Below are 23,647 nucleotides of genomic sequence, written 5' to 3'. Positions count from 1 at the left end.
ACCTTACATTAAATAGCGTGCCAAATGAAATTCTGATTTAAATAATTACACAGCTGTGAGTAACTATTATTCCTCTGCATCTGCTGGTGTGAACATCATTGTAAACATGTACGCTGTGTGAGGGGAGCACTATTTAACATTCCCTTCTTCACACTGACTGGCATAATTCTCACATCCAGGACACTAGTCACGTTTAAACACAGGCTCAGAGCTGAACAGGATCCGGCTGCCACTGTAATATACTTTTTAATATTACCAAAGAGAGATAATAGATTCAGCTCTATCAAGAGATTAAAACTTTAATATTGTCCTACAGAGTGCATGAACACATTTCATGATTTCAACCTTGATATATTTATATTAGATGAAATTGAACTGAGGTACAGGCAAAGTACTGAGACAACATCAACTCTGCTTAAACTAAATGTTGTACCCTTTTTCCTTTATCTATGAACGGTGGATGGCATGATTGTATTCATGTATAGTCTTTTCTTTGTTTGGATAGCACGCAAATTAAACCTTTTCACTGTACGTCATCACACATGTCAATAAGTCTGAAGAAGGGTCTCGACCCGAAAAAGTCACCCAATCCCTCTCTCCAGAGATGCTGCCTGTCCCGCTGAGTTATTCCAGCTTTTTGTGTATATCTTCACAATAATAAACTAAACTAAGCTAAACACAACACACATTTCCTAACAAGCATTAAGCTGCAATTATACTGCACAATATTATGTAACTGTGCACTCTGAATACTTTCCAGTGGTCATCTCTTCAGTTTCACATGTACCTGTCCAAATACAAGACTTTCGAACTAATTTTGGGCTATGAAGTCTGATTGTTCGGTTTCTTTGCAAAAAGCTGCCACCTAGTGAGTTTGCTTTGTATATCAGATTTCAGATCTGCAAAGCTCATTGCAAATCATCTCATTTTTCATATAAAACGAATCAAAAGGTCTAAAAACTAATTTTCCAAATGGCTTCCTTCAATTGTAATTAGTTTATCAGGATCTGATTAAAACTTAAATGAGCTCCAGTGCATAAAAGCATTAATGTTAGTGAAATATTCACATTAGGCATTGCATTATCTTTCAATGACATGCCTATAAATTAAGTTTGAATTCATATCAGCTCTAAACATATAACTCTTGACTACGTATTTATAGCTTACAATCAATGTATGGATAGAAATTGAATTGAATTTATAATGTAATGCATCACAATATTTTCAGCATGAATTTAAAAATGAATTTACAAAAGGATCACAGGGAGCACCATGTTCTGTCCATTACTTTCAAAAGCATGGAAAATTCCATATTCTACAGATTTTAAAATTTAAACAAACACCATTTTCTTGCGTTAATGAGGCAGATCGCTATTTGGCTTTTGATAAGAAATCATTGATGTAAAATGATAATTTAACTCTTAAGGCTATTTAACGTTGAACATTAACTTTAGTTGATTTTTAGTTTAAGTATTTACAATATTTTTATATTTATCATTGTACATTTTTATTTACTTTATAAATTCTTGAAGTGAAGTCAGAACATTAAAATTATTTCTGGATGTATTTTACTAAAATCAGTTTTCAAATCCTTTATTCAGGTAGTCTTTCAGTTATTATTTTTGCTTGTTTATACCTCTGGTATTAATGAAGACCAAATCTCCAAGGAGGGCTTGGCCTATTTTTTAGATCTACTTAAAAATATAGTATTTATGAACTTTCATAAAGATAGGTTTTACCTTGTATGATCATGTGCTGTTGATGTTTGATTTCACTAAAACCAAGCCCTCTAGTTTCTTCTGGTTCCTCCATTAACCAAGGGTTGGTGAGATCAGTCTTTGGATCTGTACTTATAAGGCTAGTCCTAAAAGTTAAATACAAATTCAATAAGTTGCAATGAATACATTAACTTGGTTATGTACCCCATTACTGACACTGAACTTTGTCTCTAGAACTGATGCGTTACATTGCTGAGAACTATATTCTGCACTCTGTATCTTTTCCATTCCTCTAACTACAGTAATTGAGTTTGACTTGATTACATTTACGTATATATTATCTGATTTGTTTGGATAGCATGCAAAACAAAGCTTTTCTCTGTACCTCAGTACCTTGATAATAATAAACAATTTCATGTGAGGTTGTTAGATAAATGATTGACCTAACGTAATCCCACTCAAACAATTGCGTTTAAATACAATTTTAAATAGTGAAACATTTAAACCGTATATTTATTAACTATATATTAAAGTAGTAAAGTTTTTCAAGGCACATCGGAACAGTAGCAAACATCATGCCTCAAAAGAAGATAATAGGGAATATGATTGTAAACTTAACTTGGGTTATTTAAGAATGTCTTAATAGAAGAAAGACAGGCATTGGGATTTAGGGAGGGAAATAGATCATGAAGGGACTTGACAACAGAAATATAAAATAGATTTAATAATCATTCAATCACGCTAAATGTATTGATTCGGGGCGGTACAGTGGCGCAACGGTGGAGCTGCTGCCTTATGGTGCCAGAGATCCAGGTTCGATGCTCACTACGGGTGCTGGCTGTACAGAGTTTATATGTTCTCCCTGTGACTTGGTTAATTGACTTCAGTAAAATTGTAAATTGTCCCTAGTGTGTAGGGTGGTGCTAGTGTATGGGATGATCACTGGTCAGCACAGACTCGGTGGGCCGAAGGGCCTGTTTCCACCCTGTATCTCTAAAGTCTAAGTCTAAACTGAACAGCCAAAACCAAAATGAAATTCAATGACAAGGATGGCAGGTATTATGCATTAAATCAAATGTTTTACCCATTATCCAAATTCAACAAATATTTTTTGTGAACAATTTATACTATTTCATACTTTATTTAATAATCCATCATTTGACAAATGTATTTGAAAAATAATTTGTTGTTTGCAGGAAATTTTAAACTTAATCTGTCTCAAACCTAATGGTAATAAAATAAGAAAATTCTACATGACTCTCATTCGGTAAAGAAGTGTGTTTGGCTGGGGAGGTGGTATGCTATTTGAACTTTTAGAATTATTCTAAATGAATTAATGCCACAAGTGATGGCTTCCACTGATTGTCGCCAGAAGCTTGCGTCCTTTTCAGGACAGCGAGGTCAACATTTGAATCATGGAAGATGGACACGAAAGAAGAAGAATGCACAGGTAAAAAGAGCACAAAGCTTAATTTTTAAAACAATCACCCTCACAAACAAAGTTTGAATTCAATTATATTTATTGTTACATGTACATGTACATTTCGCACATTTTAGCCTCACTCCACTGGTTGCCTATTCAGTTTAGGATCCATTTTAAAATTCTTTTATTTGCTTTTAAATCCCTGAATGGTCTTGCCCCGCCTTATCTATCTGAGCTTCTACACCCTTATACACCCGCCCGCTCTCTCAGGTCAGATAATCAGCTGCTCCTGAGTGGGCCTAAAACTAAGCTGAAGCTCAGAGGGGACCGTGCCTTTGCTGTGTCGGCACCCAAATTATGGAACGATCTGCCTCTCCACATTAAACAGGCCTCTTCTCTGTCTGTTTTTAAATCACTTCTTAAAACCCATCTCTTCTCCGTGGCCTTTGATACCCAGTAAGATGTCGACTTTATTTACTTGATTTAATTTCTTATTTTGATTGCTTTTATTGCGTGGCTATTATTTTTACTCATGTTTTATATCTTTTAATTTATTGTTGTATTTCATATGTAATTTTTGCGCCTCATGTGAGCTGTTATGTTGTCTGTTTACGATGTCTTGTTTATTCTTCTGTACAGCACTTTGGTCAACATTGGTTGTTTTAAAGTGCTTAACAAATAAAGTTGGGTTGGATTGGATAGGTACTGTGAAATGTTTTGTTTTTGCATACAACCTGGTAATATCACATAGCTAATCTCACCTAGGCAGCACACAAGTGTCGCCATGTTTCTGGTGCCGACAAAGTTGCAAAAATTCACCGTCAAAGTTCACCAACAGTCCTATCCTCCCTCTCTATCTTCTGTGAGGTGGCTGCTACACCCCACAGCCTCACCTACACCCCACAGCCCCCACCCAGGCTCCCCTCACCAGGTGCCCCCTCGTTCTCAGCAGCTCTCTGCAAAGGTAGACAAGGAATAGGCGACGTTTTGGGTCGAGACCCTTCTTCAGACTGATGGTCTGAAGAAGGGTCTCGACCCGAAACGTCGCCTATTCCTTCGCTCCATAGATGCTGCCTCACCCGCTGACTTTCTCCAGCATTTTTGTCTACCATCGATTTTTCCAGCATCTGCAGTTCTTTCTTAAACACAACATTCAACAGGATTGCCAAATGGAATTCTTCATTTAGGTTACAGTACATAAAATAAATGTGAACTGCCATTTCCAGAAACAATGTCATGCAATAGATTTTAGGAAGCACAGACAAGCTCAGTAAACAGCAATAAAATGCAAGCTATAAGTAATTTACATCAAAGCTGGATTTGCTGATATTTTACTAAATGCAAAGGCAAGACTGCGAAACAAGTAAACAATAAGTGTTGTACAGCCGGAGCAAGAATTTTAACATTTGAAAATGCTGACAAGAAAATGCATTGGATTCTTATTCCGTCCAGTACGTCGAGCCAAATCCTCAATTGTAGAAACACAGTCAATTCCAAGTTTTAAGGACATTGTGTTATAATGAAAGCAATTAGCAACAATCTGCAGCACCATCTTTTTCCTAACCACCTGTTACAAATCCATCTTTAATCATGACAAATATCACCTGATGAATGTAATCCTTATGACATGTTTGGTACCTGTAACTGTGCCGCATTCTACTTCCTTTTTCCTCTCTGATCTTACTTATGCTTTGCTTTGGTGGTGTAAAGATTAAAGCTTATCCAATTAGCCTCCCACTGTTTTTGCCATGTTAATCACCTAAATCTTTGGAATGGTCACAGAGCAGTGGAGTGTGTCGATGATTTCTGGGTTTTTTTGTGATCAGCTTTAACTAATTATAAGGCTTTGAGATTTGCTCGAATAGAAAAGCGGAGAGAAATGGAATCAGAGAACTGCATCGCTGTTTAATAACCTGCAGCTAATCTTCACCAGACCATTGTTTCACTGCAAATTCTTTCCAGAAAAAAAACTTCCTAAGTGTCTCTGATAATCCAACCGCAGCCTTTTTTTTGACAGAGGCCACACATTAGGATTTACTATTGTTTTACTTGAAAAAAAAGTCTTCACGATTTGCCTCACCGTCGCCTAATTACATGACAAAGTTTAACAAGATTGCAGACTGGAATTCTTCATTAAGGTTACACTGCATAAAAGAAATGCGAACTGCCATTGCAAGAAACAACTTCACATCATAGATTTTAGCAAACCCACACAAGCTCAGTGAACAGAAATAAAAAACAGACTATAAATAATTTACATTGATCCTGGATTTGGGGATATTTCACAGTTATTTTTACATTTGCATTAATTGAACAATAGGGTTGCGATATTGCTAGTTTTAACCAGAATGAATTCATATCCTAAAGTTGAATTTATTAGCTGAACACGATAAATCTCCATGTGTTCACCATATTCAAGGATAAACCACAGAACTAACTTCAGATCAGTACACTTTGGTTGACCCAAAAACAGCTTTGTTTCTCCAGTTGCCTTTCTCCATTGAGAAAATTATGCAGCATATTAAATAAATAAATAAACTGTGCATTAATATGATAGCATCCTTTGCTGAAGGCATGTTAGCTTCAGGATGAGAGCAATTACTGTTCAAAACTGTCACTCAAATACAATCTGGAGTTGAATCTCTTCTTAATTAGGGACCCAAACAAATGAGTCAATCTTGAAGAAACAAATTTGAATGTATTGATTTGAAGATTTATTATTTCATTGATAACATCTTCAGAATTTTTTTTTCAAAATACCAGATTTTTATTGCTCTTTTATCCTGAGTAAAGTCTATAAGGGGCTACCCTAACTAGGCAATGCGACAATAAGATTAGACCACACGAGTAATTCACTAATGTACCATGAAAACAGCTCAGTAAAAACTATTGACTGAGTAGTATGATAGGTTAGACTAAGACCTTTCACCTTGGGGATATGGGTTCAAATCCAGCACAGACTGATGGGATAAGTTTCCCCTTTCTTTTAATTGTGAGGGTAACTCTGTGAAATTGGTTTGGACAATGTCAATCCAGACCACAGCAGACTTGTTTATAGCACAAAACTATCCCTAATTCCTGGCTAATTGGAACATTTAATCACACTGCATTATCACTGGTAAAGCACATTGGTGCAACAGAAGATGTTCTTCTGAAAAAGGAGTACAAAACCATTAGTAGGTCAGAGTAGCATTTATTTTCACCAAGCAGGTATTACATTGAATGTTATCTGAAGCCAAAGGTGTTTCATTCGGTCTGCTGAGTAAAAATGACATTAAATAACCAGTGACATTCTATCAAAATCATAATCTGCAATAATTATAATGATTGTTGCAAATTTTTCCAGTCACTCCAGCACACTATTACTCAAAAATGTTCTTCATTAATGCATCAAAAGAATTAAGCAGCTGAGCCCGAATTCCAGAATTTCCAAAGTTCCCTGATTCAAATGATGAAAAAGAGCCCGTCTTGTCCATGCTGACAAAAGTTGGCATATTGGACTAGTCCCAGCTACCTGCATTTGGCCCATTGTTCACTCAACCCTTCCTATCCATGTATGTCCAAATGCCTTTTAAAAGTCATAATTGTCAAAATGGTATGTGACTTGGAACGGAACAAGAAGGTGGTGATATTTCCAGACATCACATCCCTTGTCGTTCTTAGTGACGGATGCCTGAGAATAGTGGTTTGGATGGTGCTTTAGACTTATCTAGTTGCGTGACCAAAGTGAGTTTGTAAATTGTACACATTTCAGGCTCCATGCATCATTGGTGAGAAGAATGAATGTGTAGCAATAAAGAACTGCAGACGCTGGTTTACAAAAAAACAAGACATTAAGTGGTAGAGTAACTCAACGGATCGGGCAGCATCTCTGAAAAACATGGATAGGTAATGTTTCGGGTTGGGATCCGTCTTCGGATCGATGTTTCAAGTCAGTCTGAAGAAAAGGTCCTGACCCGAAATGTTGCCTATCTAAGTTCTCCATGTATCTCTTTGTATCTTTTAATAATTGGGATGGTGGGTCCAAAAGAAGGCCCAAAAGAAAGCTTCTTGAGTAATATTGTAGCTCCACTTGCCGAGGCAAGAGAAGAGCATTCCTTCACACCCTCCTCACTTATGCCTTGCGGATGAGTGTTAAGTCTCTGGGTGTTGCGAGGTAAACCACACTTCGGGATACCCAGCCTCTGAGCTGCTTATGTAGCCTGAGCATTTGTGTTACAGGAGACAGAATAAACTGCAGATGCTGATATCGTTGTCTTTCAATCAATCCTGGCAACCAAAGCTAATCTCAGATAAGAGCAGAAAATGTTGGAATCGTTCAGCAGGCCTTTCTGCAGCCGTGGGAAAACTTCAGATCGATACCTCTGCAGTGGGTTTTTTTAATTTCAGCTTCAGGCAACATCCACAGATTTCTTGCTTTTCATTCCCATGGTGACTGACACTATTAAACATTTATTTCCCCTCAAATATTGGTGGGGAAGGGAGCAGGTATTGAGACACTTATCTTTATTAACTCTTAATTCAGTCTACAGGGTTGACCATGAGGTTCCCGACCCCCATCGCTTTAATTCCCCACCCCACACCCACTCTTACCTCTCTGTCCGTGATCTCCTACACTGTCACAGTGATGTCCAACACAAGCCTAAAAGTCTTATTTTCCGTCCGAGAATGTCACAACCTTTTGGACTCAATACTGAATTTTACAATATTGAATTCTATGATATAGTCCATCACGGGAATTGACCTTCCCACCATCGAATAGATCTGTAGGAGCTGCAGCCTCAAACAGGCAGCCTATATTATCAAAGACCCACACCATTCTGGTCTCATTTTCACTATCAGGAATAAGGTCGAGGTGTCTGAAAACCGACCACCCGTTTCAAGAACAGCTTCTTCCCAACAACGATGATGCTCTTGAACAGTACACAACATTAACGTCAACTATGAACTTCCATGGACTGTCTTTGATTGCACTATGGAGTTTGTTTTTGCACTACTATTGTGGTTATTAATTTATTGACTTTTTTGTTTATTATATATTATCTATGTGCACTGTGTTTACAGGCCTGTTGCTGCGTAAGAATTTCACTGTTTTGTTGTCAGTACTTTTGAGAATTAAACACTCTTGACTACAACTTCAGGTAACTTTTTTTATATGTCTGTATCATTCTGTTTTACCATGTAGTTTCCGTAAACATCACCATTCAAGTCAAGTCATACCTCATTACTTCAGGTTCCGTGCCATCCTTCTTGAAGGATGTTTGAAGCTGTCCGTTCTCTTGTTAACAAATCATCCAGCATGTTTTGATGCCTATCAGCTTCAAGCTGTGTACTGAATATGAACTGTTAAAGAATTGTCATAAAACCATAGAGCACCACAGTCGGAGGTCATCCATTCCATTGTATCCATGCCAGCTCTTTGAAAGAGTTACTTAAAAGAGTTTCACTCCTCCGTTATTTCTTCCACTCCCCTATTATTTCCTCAGGGACATGCAAATGTATGCTTTCAAGTTTTTAACCCAATACTCTTTGAAATATATTATTAAATCTAATTTATTTTCTGCAAATAAAACACACCTTACTTTTATATGTTAGTTTGGTATCTTAAATCTGTAGCATCTGGTTACTGATGTTTTCGGATGGAGACAAATTCTATGCATTTTTTCTATCAAAATAACCCTTTAGATTGATGATACACATGTTACTATCTAACAAGGTGACGTTTAGATCAGACATCGGCTTTTTGCAATCTGGAGCAGACTGGATGGACTGAGTGGTCTACTTATGCTACTAATTTGTACGTTAATATACATCTTCAATTTTTATCAAGTGAAATCCAAAACCCTATGATAATGTATCTGGCAGTAGCAAAGTCTCACAATTTAGTTTAGAAACAAGGAATCACAGATCCTGGTGTACATAAGAAACGACACAAATTGCTGGAGTAAGTCAGCGAGTCAGGCAGCATCTATGGGGAACATATATACGTGACGTTTCAGATCGGGTTTGAAGAAGGGTCCTGACCCAAAACATCACCTGTCCATGTACCTCCAGAGATGCTGGCTGACCCGCTGAGTTACTCCAGCACTTTGTGTCACAATTTATTTTGTCTTCAGTACTACTCAGAACTCGTGAGTATCAGTTAATTTTGGATTAATTCACACAAGCTTACTGTTATATTTTATATTTTAACTCCATCCTATAATCTAAGTATGTTTTTTTTTAAATGATCAGATTTTAGCTCAGAATCAATTTTCTTGTAGGCTTGCCTAGCAGTAAAAACAAGTACACTTAGAAAATCTTCACTGTAATTTTTAAAAATGCAGAAGCACGAATTATGTTTATATTTCAGGATGTTTTAGGATGTTTACCAGAAATATTTAATAATTGTTTGCCACAGCTTCAATAAATAGCCTGCACACACTATCAGCTTACCTAATATCGTGCAGCCTCAATAGCGAGAACATTTTAAAAGGATACATTTGACGGGTGGACAGATTTCGCAACAAGGAATCCTTCAGCTGGTTAATCTGTTCCTGGAGCCGCTGTAGAGATGACCGAATCATCACATTAAACTAGAATGGGAGAGAGGGAAAATAGATTGTTGGCTCGTGATCCTTTTCTGAAATCCATTCATCAATATTTCAGCAAACAAGCTTACGTAAAAAAGCAACTGATAAATTGTGTTTTCAGTGAAGCACATTTCACAATTCAGTTATTTTGCCATTTGGCATGCATTTAGTACCTACTAGGTCAGGGAGCAAAATAAACAAAGAAGTATGAACAATCTTTTCAATAAATATTTTGAAGAAAAAACCTACATAACTGGCCAATGCATGGTTCAACTTTTTAATTTTTGTGGATTGGCTTTCTGGCAATAGCTATCAATGATCTCAAGCAGTTACACAAATAACCCATTTTCTGTACACTGCCAGGGACTGAGAAAATAGTATCATAGCTCAGGCCAAACAACATTCAAGTTGTGCAATACAGCATGGAAATAGGCCCTTCAGCCGATGAGTCCACACTGACCATAAACCACCTGTTCACACTAGTTCCATGTTATCCCACTTTGGCATCTTACACACACACATAAAGGGTGGCATAGTGGTAAGACTGCTGTACTCACGCCAGAGACCCGGGTTCGATCCTGACTAAGGGCGCTGTCTGTGTGGAGTTTGCACGTTTTCCCTGCGGATTTCTTTCAGGTGTTCCGGTTTTATCCCACATTCCAAATACATCCAAGTTTGTAGGATAATTAGCTGCTGTAAATTGCCCCTAGTGTGTAGAATTTGAAGCAGGGATAACATTGAACTAATGTATGGATGATCGATGGTTGGGCCGGTGGGCAGAAGGGCCCGTTTCCCCACTGTATCTCCAAGGTAAATTAAAGAAAACTAAACTAGGGGAGATTTACAGAGGCCAATTAACCTACAAACCTGCACATCTTTGGTAAGATGGTGGAAACCGAAGTACACGGGGAAAAGCCACGTGGTCACAGGGAGAATGTACAAACTCCGTACAGACAGCACCGGCAGCGAGTCTTTGACATTGTAAGGCAGCTGCTCTACTGCTGCGCCACTGTGCTGCAATTAAGTGTGTACACTCCTGTGTTTCCTCCAAAAAGAGTGAATAACTACATTACCCAAAATACTCAAGAGAATTTTTACTCAAAAATCAGTACGTACCAAAATGAATCAATTTCTGCAGCACATGTAGAACAATATATCATTGAGGTTCAAACTTTCTTTAAAAAATGAAATACATGTTACAGTGAAAGGGCAGCATAACAGCATAGCTGGTAGAGCCAGAGACCCGGGTTCAATCTTGACCTTGGATGCTTTCTGTGTGGAGTTTGCGCATTCTCCCTGGGAGTGCATGCGTTTCCTCTGGGTTCCTCCAACATCCCAAAGACATGCAGGTTTCCTGGGTTCATTGGCCTCTGTAAATTGTCCTTAGTGTGTAGGGAGTGGATGCAAAAGTGGGATAACATAGAACTGGTATGAATTGGTGATCAATGGTTGGCATGGGCTCGTAGGACCTGTTTCCATGCTGTAGCTGTCAATATATTAGTCAATTTGTGGGTAAACAAGAGCTGTTTTGTCTTTGTCTATGAAGGTATATATGAAAAAGCAGAACTCAAGCAGTTTCTCAATTTGAAATATAAATACATTTTACTAAATTTAATGCCAACTGTTTTTCAATTCGGACAAAGAAATGCTTTGGATACAATGTTGTGGAAAAAACTCCGCAATTGATTAAATGGCCTCTTTGCCAGAACAATGCCCAACGACAGAACAATGGACGAGGGCAATGTAAGTGACTAATCCTGGATAAAAATGCTGAATAATACAGATGTTGGGGTGGGCTGTTCTGCCTGGATGCTCACCCAAGTCCCCAATAATCTTTCCAATTATGAGTCTGTCAAATTACCAACTGAGATTTGACAGGCTGACCCCACACCTCACACCTCTAACGTCCATCAGCACATGAGGAGGGCAGTTTTTTAAAATAATTTATTCAGAATAAAAAATATATCCAAAGCAAAAACTGTGCAAATATTCTTCCGACATTCTCAGTGGCTATAGATACATTCATCAGTATCCTATTTGGCAGTGTTCACCGAAACATGATTATAGCCGGCACCCTTGCCACCCCTGGGGCCCCCTGGGGAGATTCAATTCAATTCAACTTTAATGTCATTGCACAAATACTGAGTATCGGTACAACGAAATGCAGTTTTGCGTCAGTCCGTAGTAGTGCAATATAGAAATTTAAAAAAAAAGAGGATACAGAACAATAGAAAATGCAGAATAATTAAACAATGGGGACGGAGGGACCGGAGGAATCTATCGGCGGGACTCCGAGTTCAGCAATGCGACGGTATGATTGTAGAAGCTGTTCCTCATCCTACTGGTACGAGACCTGAGGCTCCTGTACCGCCTCCCTGATGGGAGGAGGGCAAACAGTCCATGATTGGGGTGGGAGGGGTCTTTAATGATCTTCCCAGCTCGTTTCAGACACCGTTTTCGGTGGAGGGCATCCATGGCAGGGAGCGGGGCGCCGATGATGTGCTGCGCGGTATTCACCACCCGTTGTAGTGCCTTCCTGTCCGCAACAGTGCAGCTGCTGTACCATACCGTGAAGCAGGCGGTCAGGATGCTCTCGATGGTACAGCGGTAGAAGTTGGTCAGTATCTGGGGGGACAGGTGGGCTTTCTTGAGCCTCCTCAGGAAGTAAAGGCACTGCTGTGCCTTTTTGATCAGCTTGGAGGTGTTGAGGGACCAGGACAAATCCTCCGAGATGTGTACCCCAAGGAATTTGTAGCTGGAGACGCGCTCCACCTCAGTCCCGTTTATGTGGATGGGGGTATGTCTGCCCCCTCTGACCTTCCTGAAGTCGACAATAAGTTCCTTCGTCTTCTTGGAGTTGAGGACGAGGTTATTATTGGCACACCAGGTTGTCAGGTGCTGGACCTCCTCTCGGTAGGCTGACTCATCGTTGTCACTGATCAGTCCTACCACCGTGGTGTCGTCAGCAAACTTATTCCTTCCCTTGTTTGAGGAGCATCTCCACCACACCCTGCCGCCCAACATCCAGCAGTGTGACGACCCTAGACTGTGGTCCTCCCCCACAGAGCCTTGGCGTTGGCTCCACCAAGCTTCAGAGTGTCCCTCAGCAGGTACTCCTGCAGTCTGCAGCGGGCCAGTCGTCTACGTTCCACATGAACAGCTCTTGCGTGTGCTGATGATGTGTCTCTGCGGAATTGGCATGGCCACCCTGCTGGTGTCCCTTGGCTATACCCTCTATGAGCTAGGGTGTGACTTTTCACGTGCCATCCGCCCAAAAAAGCACACAACTGACAAACATTGCTTTGATCTCCATGTCAATCATTTGGGAGGAAGCGGGAAGCGAAGAAATATTTTTTTCCTCTGTAATGAAAAAAAAATTCAGTGCTAGCATCTCTCTTTATTTTATTGTGGGATCAATATATCTCTGCTTTTCTCCCACTCGTATTTTGGACAAACAATTCAAAGGGTAGTATCAACCAGAATCATTTTACACCCAGTACTCTCACCCCTTAAACCCATGAATCCCAGATTGCCTTCGATGTCAGAGTCATAATGTCATACAGCAGAAACAGGCCATGATGTCCCATCTATGCTAGTCTCACCTGCCCATATTTGGCCCATATCCTTCTAAACCTTTCCTATCCATGTACCAGACCAAATGTCTTTTAAATGATGTTGTCCCTTACAGCGCCAGAGACATGGGTCCGATCCTGACTACGGGTGCTGTCCGTTCCTCAAGTTCCAATTAAATATTTCCCCTCTCACCTTAAACCTATGTCTGAATTGCTTAACCAGGCTTTCACTCATCTGCAAGGCATCTCATATTTAGTTGTTTCATTGTACTGCAAAATATCAATGGTGCTACACAGTGATGTAAAGATCATGAGATTTTACTTCCTTGTGGCAAAGTGTGTGGCTTTTTCAGCGATTCGGTGCTTGGCAGATGGCCAGTTTAGGGCAGAATAACCAACTTTACCTCTTTGCCTATTTGGCCTATTTGGAAATGTTGTGGTTTCTTTTAAGATGTGCCACCGTAAAACTGCTCCACATATAAATGTCACACATTCAGAATTTACATTTTGTTCTCAGAATGCAGACCAAAGGATTCTGACTGTCCGATTTACCTCACCATCATTGCGAACGTTGGAATTTGTCTCTGGAACTGACGTACTATAATGTTGAGAACTATATTCTGCACTTTGCTCTACCTATTGTATGTGTGTTTGATGATTGCATTTATTTATAAGATAAAAGATACAAGATACATTTATTTGTCACATGTACCAATTGGTACAGTGAAATGTGTGGTCACCATACAGCCATACGAATAATAAAGAGCACAGAACACGATAGTCTTTAACACAGACATCCCCACACAGCAGGATCAAAGTTTCCCCACTGTGAGGCAAGGTTCCAAAATTCAGTCATCCTCCTCTGTTGTCCTCCCGAACCCCCCGCTGTCGCCGCTACGCCCAATGTTCAGGCCCGCTAGCCGGGGTGATGGAAGTCCGACGTCGGGACTGGAGGACAACCTCAACAGCTTGGACATCCGAATCGGCCACCTCCTACCGGAGTCCACGGCTCCCGAAGTCCACAGGCCACGCTGGGCGGATATTCAACGCTGGCGGTCCTCGGCAAAGGGCCCCAGGACTGCGCGATGTTGAAGTCAGCGCCGCCCACAGTGGGAGCGCTACGAACCACAGCTCCGATGTTGAAGCAGCAGGCCCAACACTCCGGAGCTTCAATGGCGATCCAGGTAGGCAATCGCCCGCACCGCGATGTATCCGGCGCTGCACCGCAGCTGCTGAAACTCTGATCCGGTCCCTAGCAGGAAAAGCCGCTCCAATCTAGGTGGTAGGCCGCGAGGACGCGACTCGGAGAATAGTCGCATCCTCGCCAGGAAGTGACTGTAGGCAGAGGCTGCCATCAATGCGGCGCCCCTAGTGGCCAATGGTACAATATGACTGATCTGTTTGGATGGCACGTAAAACAAAGCTTTTCACTGTATCTTGGTGCATGTGACAATAATAAACCTAAACCTAACACATGCCAAAAAAACATGAACAGTTCATGTTGTCTGAGAATGCACTGGTCAGTGGCCTGATTGTGATGACAATGAACGAACTGAAATTGTAACTAAAATGAAAAGAAAGCGTAAGCAAGAGAAGAATATCGCTCCTTGACAATCAGGGACCATGCTGCCTTCGTGGGCTTCTGTAGTGAACAGCTGAACGCTGGCTTTGCAACCAGCATTTGCCAGAAATGTGTGAAAATGGTTTGTGACACTTCAAATCTGGTGAAAATAATCCTATTGCACGATGAAAACCCCACAGAGGCTCAGCAGTTGGTATCTTCCTTATGTCCAATAGTGACAAGAACAAAAATAAGAGAAACACTGCTTGCTTGATTACTCAACACTCAAAAGTTTAGAGATACAGCATAGAAACAGGCCCTTCGGCCACCGTCCGCAGTGATTGATACTAGCCACCCAACTCCCCTGTTCACACTGGTTCGATATCTTCTCACCTTCTCATCCATTCCCTACACGCTAGGGTCAATTTACAGAGGTCAATTAACCTACAAACCAGCGCATCTTTGTGATGTGGGAGGAAACCGGAGTACCGGGAGGACACACATGCGGTCACAGGGAGAACGTGCAAACACCAAACAGACAGCACCCGAGTGAGGATCAAACCCGGGTCTCTGGCACTGTGAGGCAGCAGTTCTACCAGTTGCACCACTGTGCCATGTGCTTAAAGAGTAAAAGAGAATAAAACTGATATATTTGCTGATAAGCAGAATTTACTACCTCTGCCCAATACTCATAAAAATTGGAAAGAAAATGTTTCTGAAATGAAACTGCTGAGATAGAAAATTGCACGTAAGTAACTGTAAACCTAAGTACAGGCAGTCTCCAGGTTACATTAGACTTCCATTTCTGAGAAATGTGCATAAACTATTTTTTCTATATCAAAAATGTCCGTTTTCTATAGCCACCCATATTGTATCGCTTTGCACATACTTGCTATGATTCTTTCATTTCACCAATTATGTTGGCTCTAACGCTGCCCATAATTAAACTAATGGAGCATATGTTGCACCCAGTTGTAAATTAACACCATGAAAAGCTTGAAAAAGTATTTTAAAATTTAGGGGAGAATTTGCATCATCACAATGTATACAGTAGGCACAAGGAACTGCAGATGCTGCATTACAAAAAAAAACACACAAAGCGCTGGTGTAAAACAACGGAGCAGGCAGTATCTCTGGAGAACATGGATCGGCAACATTTCTGAAGAAGGGTCCCGACCCGAAAAGTCGCCTATCCATATTCTCCAGAGTTGCTCCCTGACCTGCTGAGTTACTCCAACAATAGACAATAGGTGTAGGAGTAGGCCATTCAATGTGATCATGCTTAATCATCCACAATCAGTACCCCGTTCCTGCCTTCTCCCCATATCCCTTGCGCTATCTTTAAGAGCTCTATCTAACTCTCTCTTGAAAACATCCAGAGAACCGGCCTCCACCGCCCTACGAGGCAGATAATTCCACAGACTCACAACTCTCTGTGTGAAAAAGTATTTCCTCATCTCCGTTCTAAATGGCTTAACCCTTATTCTTAAACTGTGGCCCCCGTTTCAGGACTCCCCCAACATCGGGAACATGTTTCCTGCCTCTAGCATGTCCAAACCCTTAATAATCTTATATGTTTCAATAACTTTGGAACATATACTATATTCAGATATCAATGAATGCCGCTAAGTATTTTATTAATACTATTACTAGCTTGAAAGATGTTTTCAAGATTTATGGAAGAATATGCATTGTCGAATTTCCATAAATCAGGTCTTCCTAATCCAGGGAGATCCTGCATCTAGTTGTGTTCTGTATGGATGCTTACGGGGACATCTAGTGTGCATGCACAGAAAGACAAGACTGATCAGTGTAAAAAAAAATCAAAAAATTAGGTTTGTTGTGCGATGGTTGGAATTTGAATGGAGACTTACAGCTGTATATATTTTTTAACGCATTTGTACTATTGTCTGGCATTCTATTCCTATTTCTCTTCCTGTATATTTCTAGCATTCTATTGCAACAAGTTCATTAAGAAGTTCACTACAGGTGCAGTCTGTACGGAGTTTGTACGTTCTCCCTGTGACCATGTGGGTTTTCTCCCAAATCCCAAAGACGTACAGGTTTGTAGGTTTATTGGCTTTGGTAAAATTGTAAATTGTCCCTGGTAGTGAGATAGTGTTAATGTATGGGGTGATCACTGGTCAGCATGGACTCGGTAGGCAGAAGGCTCTATTAAAGATAAGTCTAATGACATCTTTAAAATTATGAAAGCACGACAAACTGCAGATGTTGGAATCATGAGCAAAGCACGAACAGTTGGAGGAACTCAGTGGGTCAGGCAGCATCTGTTGAAGGTATGAGCAGATGGCATTTTGGGTCAGGACCCTTCTTCAGACTGACGACGTTTAGGGTTCAAAGTTTCAAAGGTCAGTTTGTTGTCACATGTACCAATTAAAGTACAGTGAAACTCGAATCACCATACAGCCATACTAAAAAAAAACAACAAGACACACAACTACATAAAAGTCAACATAAACATCCACCACAACGGATTCCCCACGTTCCTCACTGTGATGGAAGACAATAAAGTCCAATCTTCTTCCTCCTTATTCTCCCGCGATCGGGGCAGTCGAACCATCTGCAGTCGGGGCTATCGAAGCTCCCGCGTCGGAGCGATTGAAGCCCCCGCCTCGGGGTGGTCGAAGCTCCTGTGGCCTGGAGCTCCCGAAGTCGGTCTCTAACCAGGGAACACGAGCTCGGCAATGTTAAAGTCCGCTGGCTCCCGCGGTTAGAGCTCCGAGGTCGATCCCTGACACGATGGTAAGTCCGCAGGCTCTCGCGGTTGGAGCTCCTGAAGTCTGTATCCAGCAAAGGCCGCCAACTCCTTGATGTTAGGCCACAGTGCGGACGGAGATACGATACAGGAAAAAAAATCGCATCTCCGTCGAAGAGTTGGGACCCTTCTTCAGACCGAGTTTCCAGATGTTGCATGGCCCACTGAGTTCCACCAGCACCTTGTGTTGGGATCTTTAAAATGATGAGGAGTTCACTAAATTTGATGAACAAAATATATTTCCGCCAGTGAAGTGTTCCAAAAAAGCCACACATATAAAATAATTCCAATCAATCCAAAATATTGTATTAAAGATAATTCTTTAGGAGAGATTGAGTACCACATGGAATTATTTAAAAAGTAGCTTAGGCTGAAGGACCAAGAACCAAGAACTCAGTGGGTTAGGAAGCACTGACTCAAAAAAGCATTTGAATTATTAAAGAACCAAACTATGCTGGCCACACTCTCATTTCTCTCCTACCATTGAGCAAGATGGACAGGAGTCTGAATATCGTGACCTCCAGATTCGGGAACAACTTCTTCCCAGCAACCATCAGGCCCTGTGGAGGCCAAGTCATTGGGTATTTTTAAAATGAAGATTGATAGGTTCTTGATTAGTAAGGGTGTCAAACGTTATGGGACGAACATGAGAGAATGGGGTTGAGAGAGAAATATAGATCAACCATGATTGAATGGTGGCATAGACTTGATTGGCCAAATGGCCTAATCATGCTCCTATTATCATCATCAAATAAAGAACATTTGGACCATTTAATGCAAATTTATAGCCTCGGACTAATTTTATAGTCAGATAGAAAATGTCGTAACAAAGCCATTATTGTCAGACTGATTCCCATCTGAGTTGTGATCAGTTCCCTGATGTTGCCCACAGCTCAGTCCTTCCTTCCATTTTTACTTTCCACTGCAAGGTACTAGCAACTACACTTTCAACTTACAAGAATCCCAAAATAACAAATCATTGATTAAAGTTTCCATTCTTCATCTTCCAGCATATTTGAGGTAGAACACAAAGTGCTGGAGTAACTCAGCAGTTCAGGATATTTCAGGTTTCTGGTCAGGACCTTTCCTCACACTGATTATGGTGAGGGAGAGAAAGCTGGAAAAGAGAGGTGGTCCGGTTTCTACCACACCCCGGAGACGTGCAAGATTGTAGATAAACTGGCTGCTGTAAACTGCCCATAGGGAGTGAATGAGACAGTAGCACAACATAGAACTAGTGTGAACAAGTGATCGCTAGATGGCGTAGTCTTGGTGGGCTGAAGGGATTGTTTCCACGCTGTATCTTTAAACTAAATCGCCCAATTGTCAAAAATACACTGGCACTTGATGAGAAAAATAAAATCAGTCTATTGCATTCGTGATCACTGTTTTTAATTAATAAATCAAATCATAATGGATACCCCTTATTGGCTTTTGACTCAGCACATCTTATGCTGTAGATAGACACAAAAAGCTGGAGTAACTCAGCAGGACAGGCAGCATCTCTGGAGAGAAGGAATGGAGACGTTTCGGGTTCAGACTGAAGAAGGGTCTCGACACAAAACGTCACCCATTCCTTCTCTCCACAGCTGCTGCTTGTCCCGCTGAGTTACTCCAGCTTTTTGTGTCTATCTTCGGTTTAAACCAGCATCTGCAGTTCCTTCTTACACATCTTATGCTGTACTTGGAAGGACTCTGGCAATGAATCAATGATATAAAACATATTCCAAGCACCAGTTTAATGAAATAACTATTGCCATATACATTCCGTAAGCTACAATTAATGTCTCAACCATCATTTCCCATAAATATTAATGGCTGAAATCCCAGAAAATGACAAAACATATGATTAAACCTTCATCACAGCTGTGTCTGGAAGATTGGTGGAGGGGCAGGTTTTGTAGAATATGAAACTTGCCCCATTTTAATATCATCACGGTGGTCAACTATACAAGAAAGAGCATTCAAACTGGAAGAAAACATTCCCAGATGGACTGGTTATTGATGAGCACTGTTTCCTTTTACAGCAGACTGAAAGGTAATTAGGGAGGCACCGAAGCAGGTTAACCTGCTGGCGAAGAACATATTGAGCTATAATTTTCTGTAGCAGATTATCTCATAGTGTCTGCTGTTAGTTAGACTTGAGATTGCACATTCGGATTTTTTTTATTGGCCTGGATTTTCATCAAAAAGGCTGACAGCTTTCCATGGAACAGTTGGCCATTTTACCTTCAAACGTATTAGGAGGTTTATACTCTAGTGTCCTCCTGGAAATCCGAAGCTCCTCAGAAATGTTCGTCATGATTAACAGACAAAATTCTGAAGTCCAAAGCCACCACTTGTACTGCCGTCCAAATGTCTTTTAAATGCTGTTATATTACCTGCCTCAACTACTCCCATCTGGCAGCTCGTTCCATATACCTGCCACTCATACTCTATGAATGAATGCAATGAAGACTTTAATACAGACACAAAGAACTGCAGATGCTGTTTTACCAAAATAAATACTCAGTGCTAGAGTAATTCAGCGGGTCACTCAGCATTTCTCGAGAAAAGGAGTAGGTGATTCTTCTTTAGACTTGGGACGACAGATGGCACAATGGGCTAAGTGTTCGGCTGGCAACCGGAAGGTAGCTGGTTCGAATCCCGCTTGGAGTGCATACTGTCGTTGTGTCCTTGGGCAAGACACTTCACCCACCTTTGCCTGTGTGTGTCCTTGGGCAAGACACTTCACCCACCTTTGCCTGTGTGTGTGGATGTAATTATGTGAAGCACTTTGGGGTCAATGCAAGTTGACTAAAAATGTGCTATATAAATAAAGACATTTAATTTAATTTAGACTGAAAGATAGAGAAAGCCAGAACTTGTAATGTGGAATTTGCCAATGATCCTGCAGCAGGTTTGACATGCCACATGTTCAGTCACTTCCTTTTTGAGATTTATGAAGATGTTGCCAAGACCCGAGGACCTGAGCAACAGGGAGAGATTGGGCAGGTGTGGACTTTATTCCATGGAGTGCAGGATGCTGAGGGTTGATCTTATAGAGGTGTATAAAATCATGAAGGGAATAGATAGGGTGAACACACAGATTGTTTTACCCAGAGTAGGGGATTCAAGAACCAAGGACAAAGGTTTGTGAGAGGGGAAAAATTTAATAGGAACATTCGGAGCAACTTTTTAACTTAAAGAGTGGTGGGTATATGGAACGAGCTGTACGTGGAGGTCGTTGACACAGGTACAATAACACCATTTGAAAGACAAGTATATGGATAGGAAAGGTTTAGAGGCATATGGTCCAAACTCGGGCGAATGTCACTAGCTTAGATGGGGCATCTTGATCGACATGGACAATTTGGGCTGTTCTGTGCTTATGACTATGGGAGGGGCAGATTTAAGCCTTGAATAATATATTTTTACCTTGAGTTAAATGATTTAAATATATTAATTTTTAAATATCTTCTTGCATTTTAAGTGATTAAAAAAAAAACATTTGTATATGTCAGGCATAATGTTCCACAGCTGGTTAAATGTGTGAATCAGTGCCAAGCACACTGGAGCCAGTTTATTCCACTTAAGGAAAGTCTGGGCTTGCAGATAGAAAAAAGATGAGTGCATGCACACAATGAAAGATAAAAAAGAGAAATAATGATCGGATTAAATGAAACAAAAATACAAAATATATTTTTAATCATTTGAAAACGTAATAAATGAGAATATGAATTGCACATGAATCTTGGTAGCAAAAGAGGACAATAAGTTAACCATGAAGGAAAGAACAGCAGATGCTGGTTTCCACTGAAGATGGACACAAAATACTGGAGTAACTCAGCGGGACAGGCAGCATCTCTGGAGAGAAGGAATGGGTGACATTTCAGGTCAAGACCCTTCTTCAGTCTTAATAATATGACTTGTTATTTCACATTTTGCCTTATCTTAAACTACTTTACCTTAAGGGAGGGAGGGAGGGAGGAAGATAGATAGAATGAAAGATAGAAAGGTACAGTATGGAAACAGTCGCAACGGCCCACTGAGTCCAGGTGTCCACTCCGGCCATCAATCACCCATTCACACTAGTTCTATATTATCTCACTTTATGATCCACTCCACACACAATAGGAGCCAATTAAACTACAAGCCCACACATCTTTGGGATATGGGAGCTCCTGGAGAAAACCCACAAGGTCATAGGAAGAACAGTCGCTGGTGGCATGAGGCAGCAGCTCTACTGATGTGCCACCGTGCCACCCATTGATCTATTTCACACTGACATCTGTTTCGATGAGAGGTGCAGTCAGGAATGGACGAGCAAATGTGGGAGCCTTGGATCTCTCATGGTGAAAACACGCAATGAGACTGTGAACTATTACCATGCTGACTCCACATAACTGTGCAACCACAACTGAAAACCCCATTTCTATTGCAGAACTTCAACATAAGAAACAGAGTAAAAAGCTTGGCTCTGGCTGTGAAAAGGGACATGATTAAGTGAAGTGGTCACGCTGTCAATATCATGTGTCATCTTGGCTTGCTGCTGACAGCCATCTGTTTCATTCTGCGAAAAGATGGTCAGGTCAGCAAAGAAGTGAAGTTTAGAACAAAGCAATTGACACACATGAACACGCCAGTAGAACAAAGCAACAGAGACAATGGAATGTGGGCTGCTGCCGACATGACGACCTTCATCAGAAGAACACCATGATCAGCCTTGCTTTTGTTCAGCAGATGCCTGTGTTGGTTGCATTAGTGGCTTTAGTTTTGCAATAATATTGCTTTTTTAATGTAATTTATTGAACTTTTATTTGTTTCTTTGAAGGACCTATGAGTGCTGTGTTGACAGACCTGTTATGCTGCTGCAAGTACGAATTTCAATGTTTCATTCCTCGACTCCTGAGAAAGGCATCAAGAAAGAAGACAGAAAACTTCTCTGCAAGTCTCCCCACAAAACAAAAATACTTATAGAGTCTTCGATTCATACTGCGTGAAAATGGGCCCTTCAGCCCAACTTTGTCATACCGCCCAAGATGCCCCATCTGCATTAGACCCACCTGCCCAAGTTTGGCCCATATCACTCTAAACCTTTCCTGTCCACGTACCCATCCAAATGTATTATAAATGATATAGTACCTGCCTTAACTACCCCCTCTGGCAACTGTTTCATATACCCACCACCCTCTGTGAATGCAAGAAGACTTCAATAACAGGCACAAAGAACTACACAAAAAATACAATTTGCTGGCGTAACTCAGTGGGTTAGGCAGCATTTCTGGAGAACATAGAAAGGTGACATTTCAGGTTGGGACCCTTCTTCAGACTGATTATAAAAGGGGGAAGAAAGCTGGAAAAGAGAGGTGGGAGCAGAGCAAAGCCTGGCAGGTGATAGTTGGTGACAGGTGAGGAGAGTCTAAAGAGCTGCCTTACCTGCTGAGTTACTTCAGTTCCTTATATCTTTTTTGTAAACCACATCTGTAGTTCTGTGTACCTCTACAGGTGAGGGAGGTTTGCCTGGCAGAGGGGTGGTTAAAGGCCAGAGATGAAAAGACAAAGAGCTGTGAAATAAGTGGATAAGAGGCATGAAATGTGAAATTGAATACCTCAATGCAATTTTTGGTCAATGGTTGCTGTAACACACCAGCTTTATAAACATACTTGTGCAATAGGGGTGGTGCTGACATTAAAGCTGTTAAGATTTTCCTGGACACATTGCAGGACATTTGACAATGCTTGCCACGTTTTCAAAGGCAATGAGAAGGGTCTGTGCTGGAGATGGATGGCATCATGAACCTGTATCTCTGAGAACGAGAAAAGTGCATCTGACTTCAAGGCTTCCAAACAACTATTCAACCCCTTTGTAAGGTGACAATGCAAGAAATGACACTAAAATGAAACCTATGCTTGCAGGGCCGGCCTTAAGCCGATTGGACCGATTGCTCCCAATTGGGTCCCGCATCTAAGGGAGCCCCGCGCTAGAGTAATCAAAAGATCCGAGAATTCCGCTCTAGGATCAATTGGAGCAGCCTACAACCCA

The 23,647-nt window shown here is 40.9% G+C and overlaps 1 protein-coding gene across 1 annotated transcript in view; it reads right to left on the bottom strand.

The window, feature by feature from the left end:
- Positions 1-23,647, bottom strand: part of stx8 (syntaxin 8) — a 172,004-nt gene that overhangs the window by 134,131 nt on the left and 14,226 nt on the right. The window contains 4 exon segments of the mRNA XM_033044615.1: positions 1,740-1,864; positions 8,362-8,411; positions 8,413-8,473; positions 9,622-9,716. Of these exon segments, the coding sequence (XP_032900506.1) occupies positions 1,740-1,864; positions 8,362-8,411; positions 8,413-8,473; positions 9,622-9,716 (331 nt within the window).

This window comes from Amblyraja radiata, chromosome 26 (genome assembly GCF_010909765.2).
Source record: "Amblyraja radiata isolate CabotCenter1 chromosome 26, sAmbRad1.1.pri, whole genome shotgun sequence".
Classification (NCBI taxonomy): domain Eukaryota; kingdom Metazoa; phylum Chordata; class Chondrichthyes; order Rajiformes; family Rajidae; genus Amblyraja; species Amblyraja radiata.
Note: the sequence above shows the minus strand (reverse complement) of the source record. Positions and strands in the feature narration are given on the sequence as shown.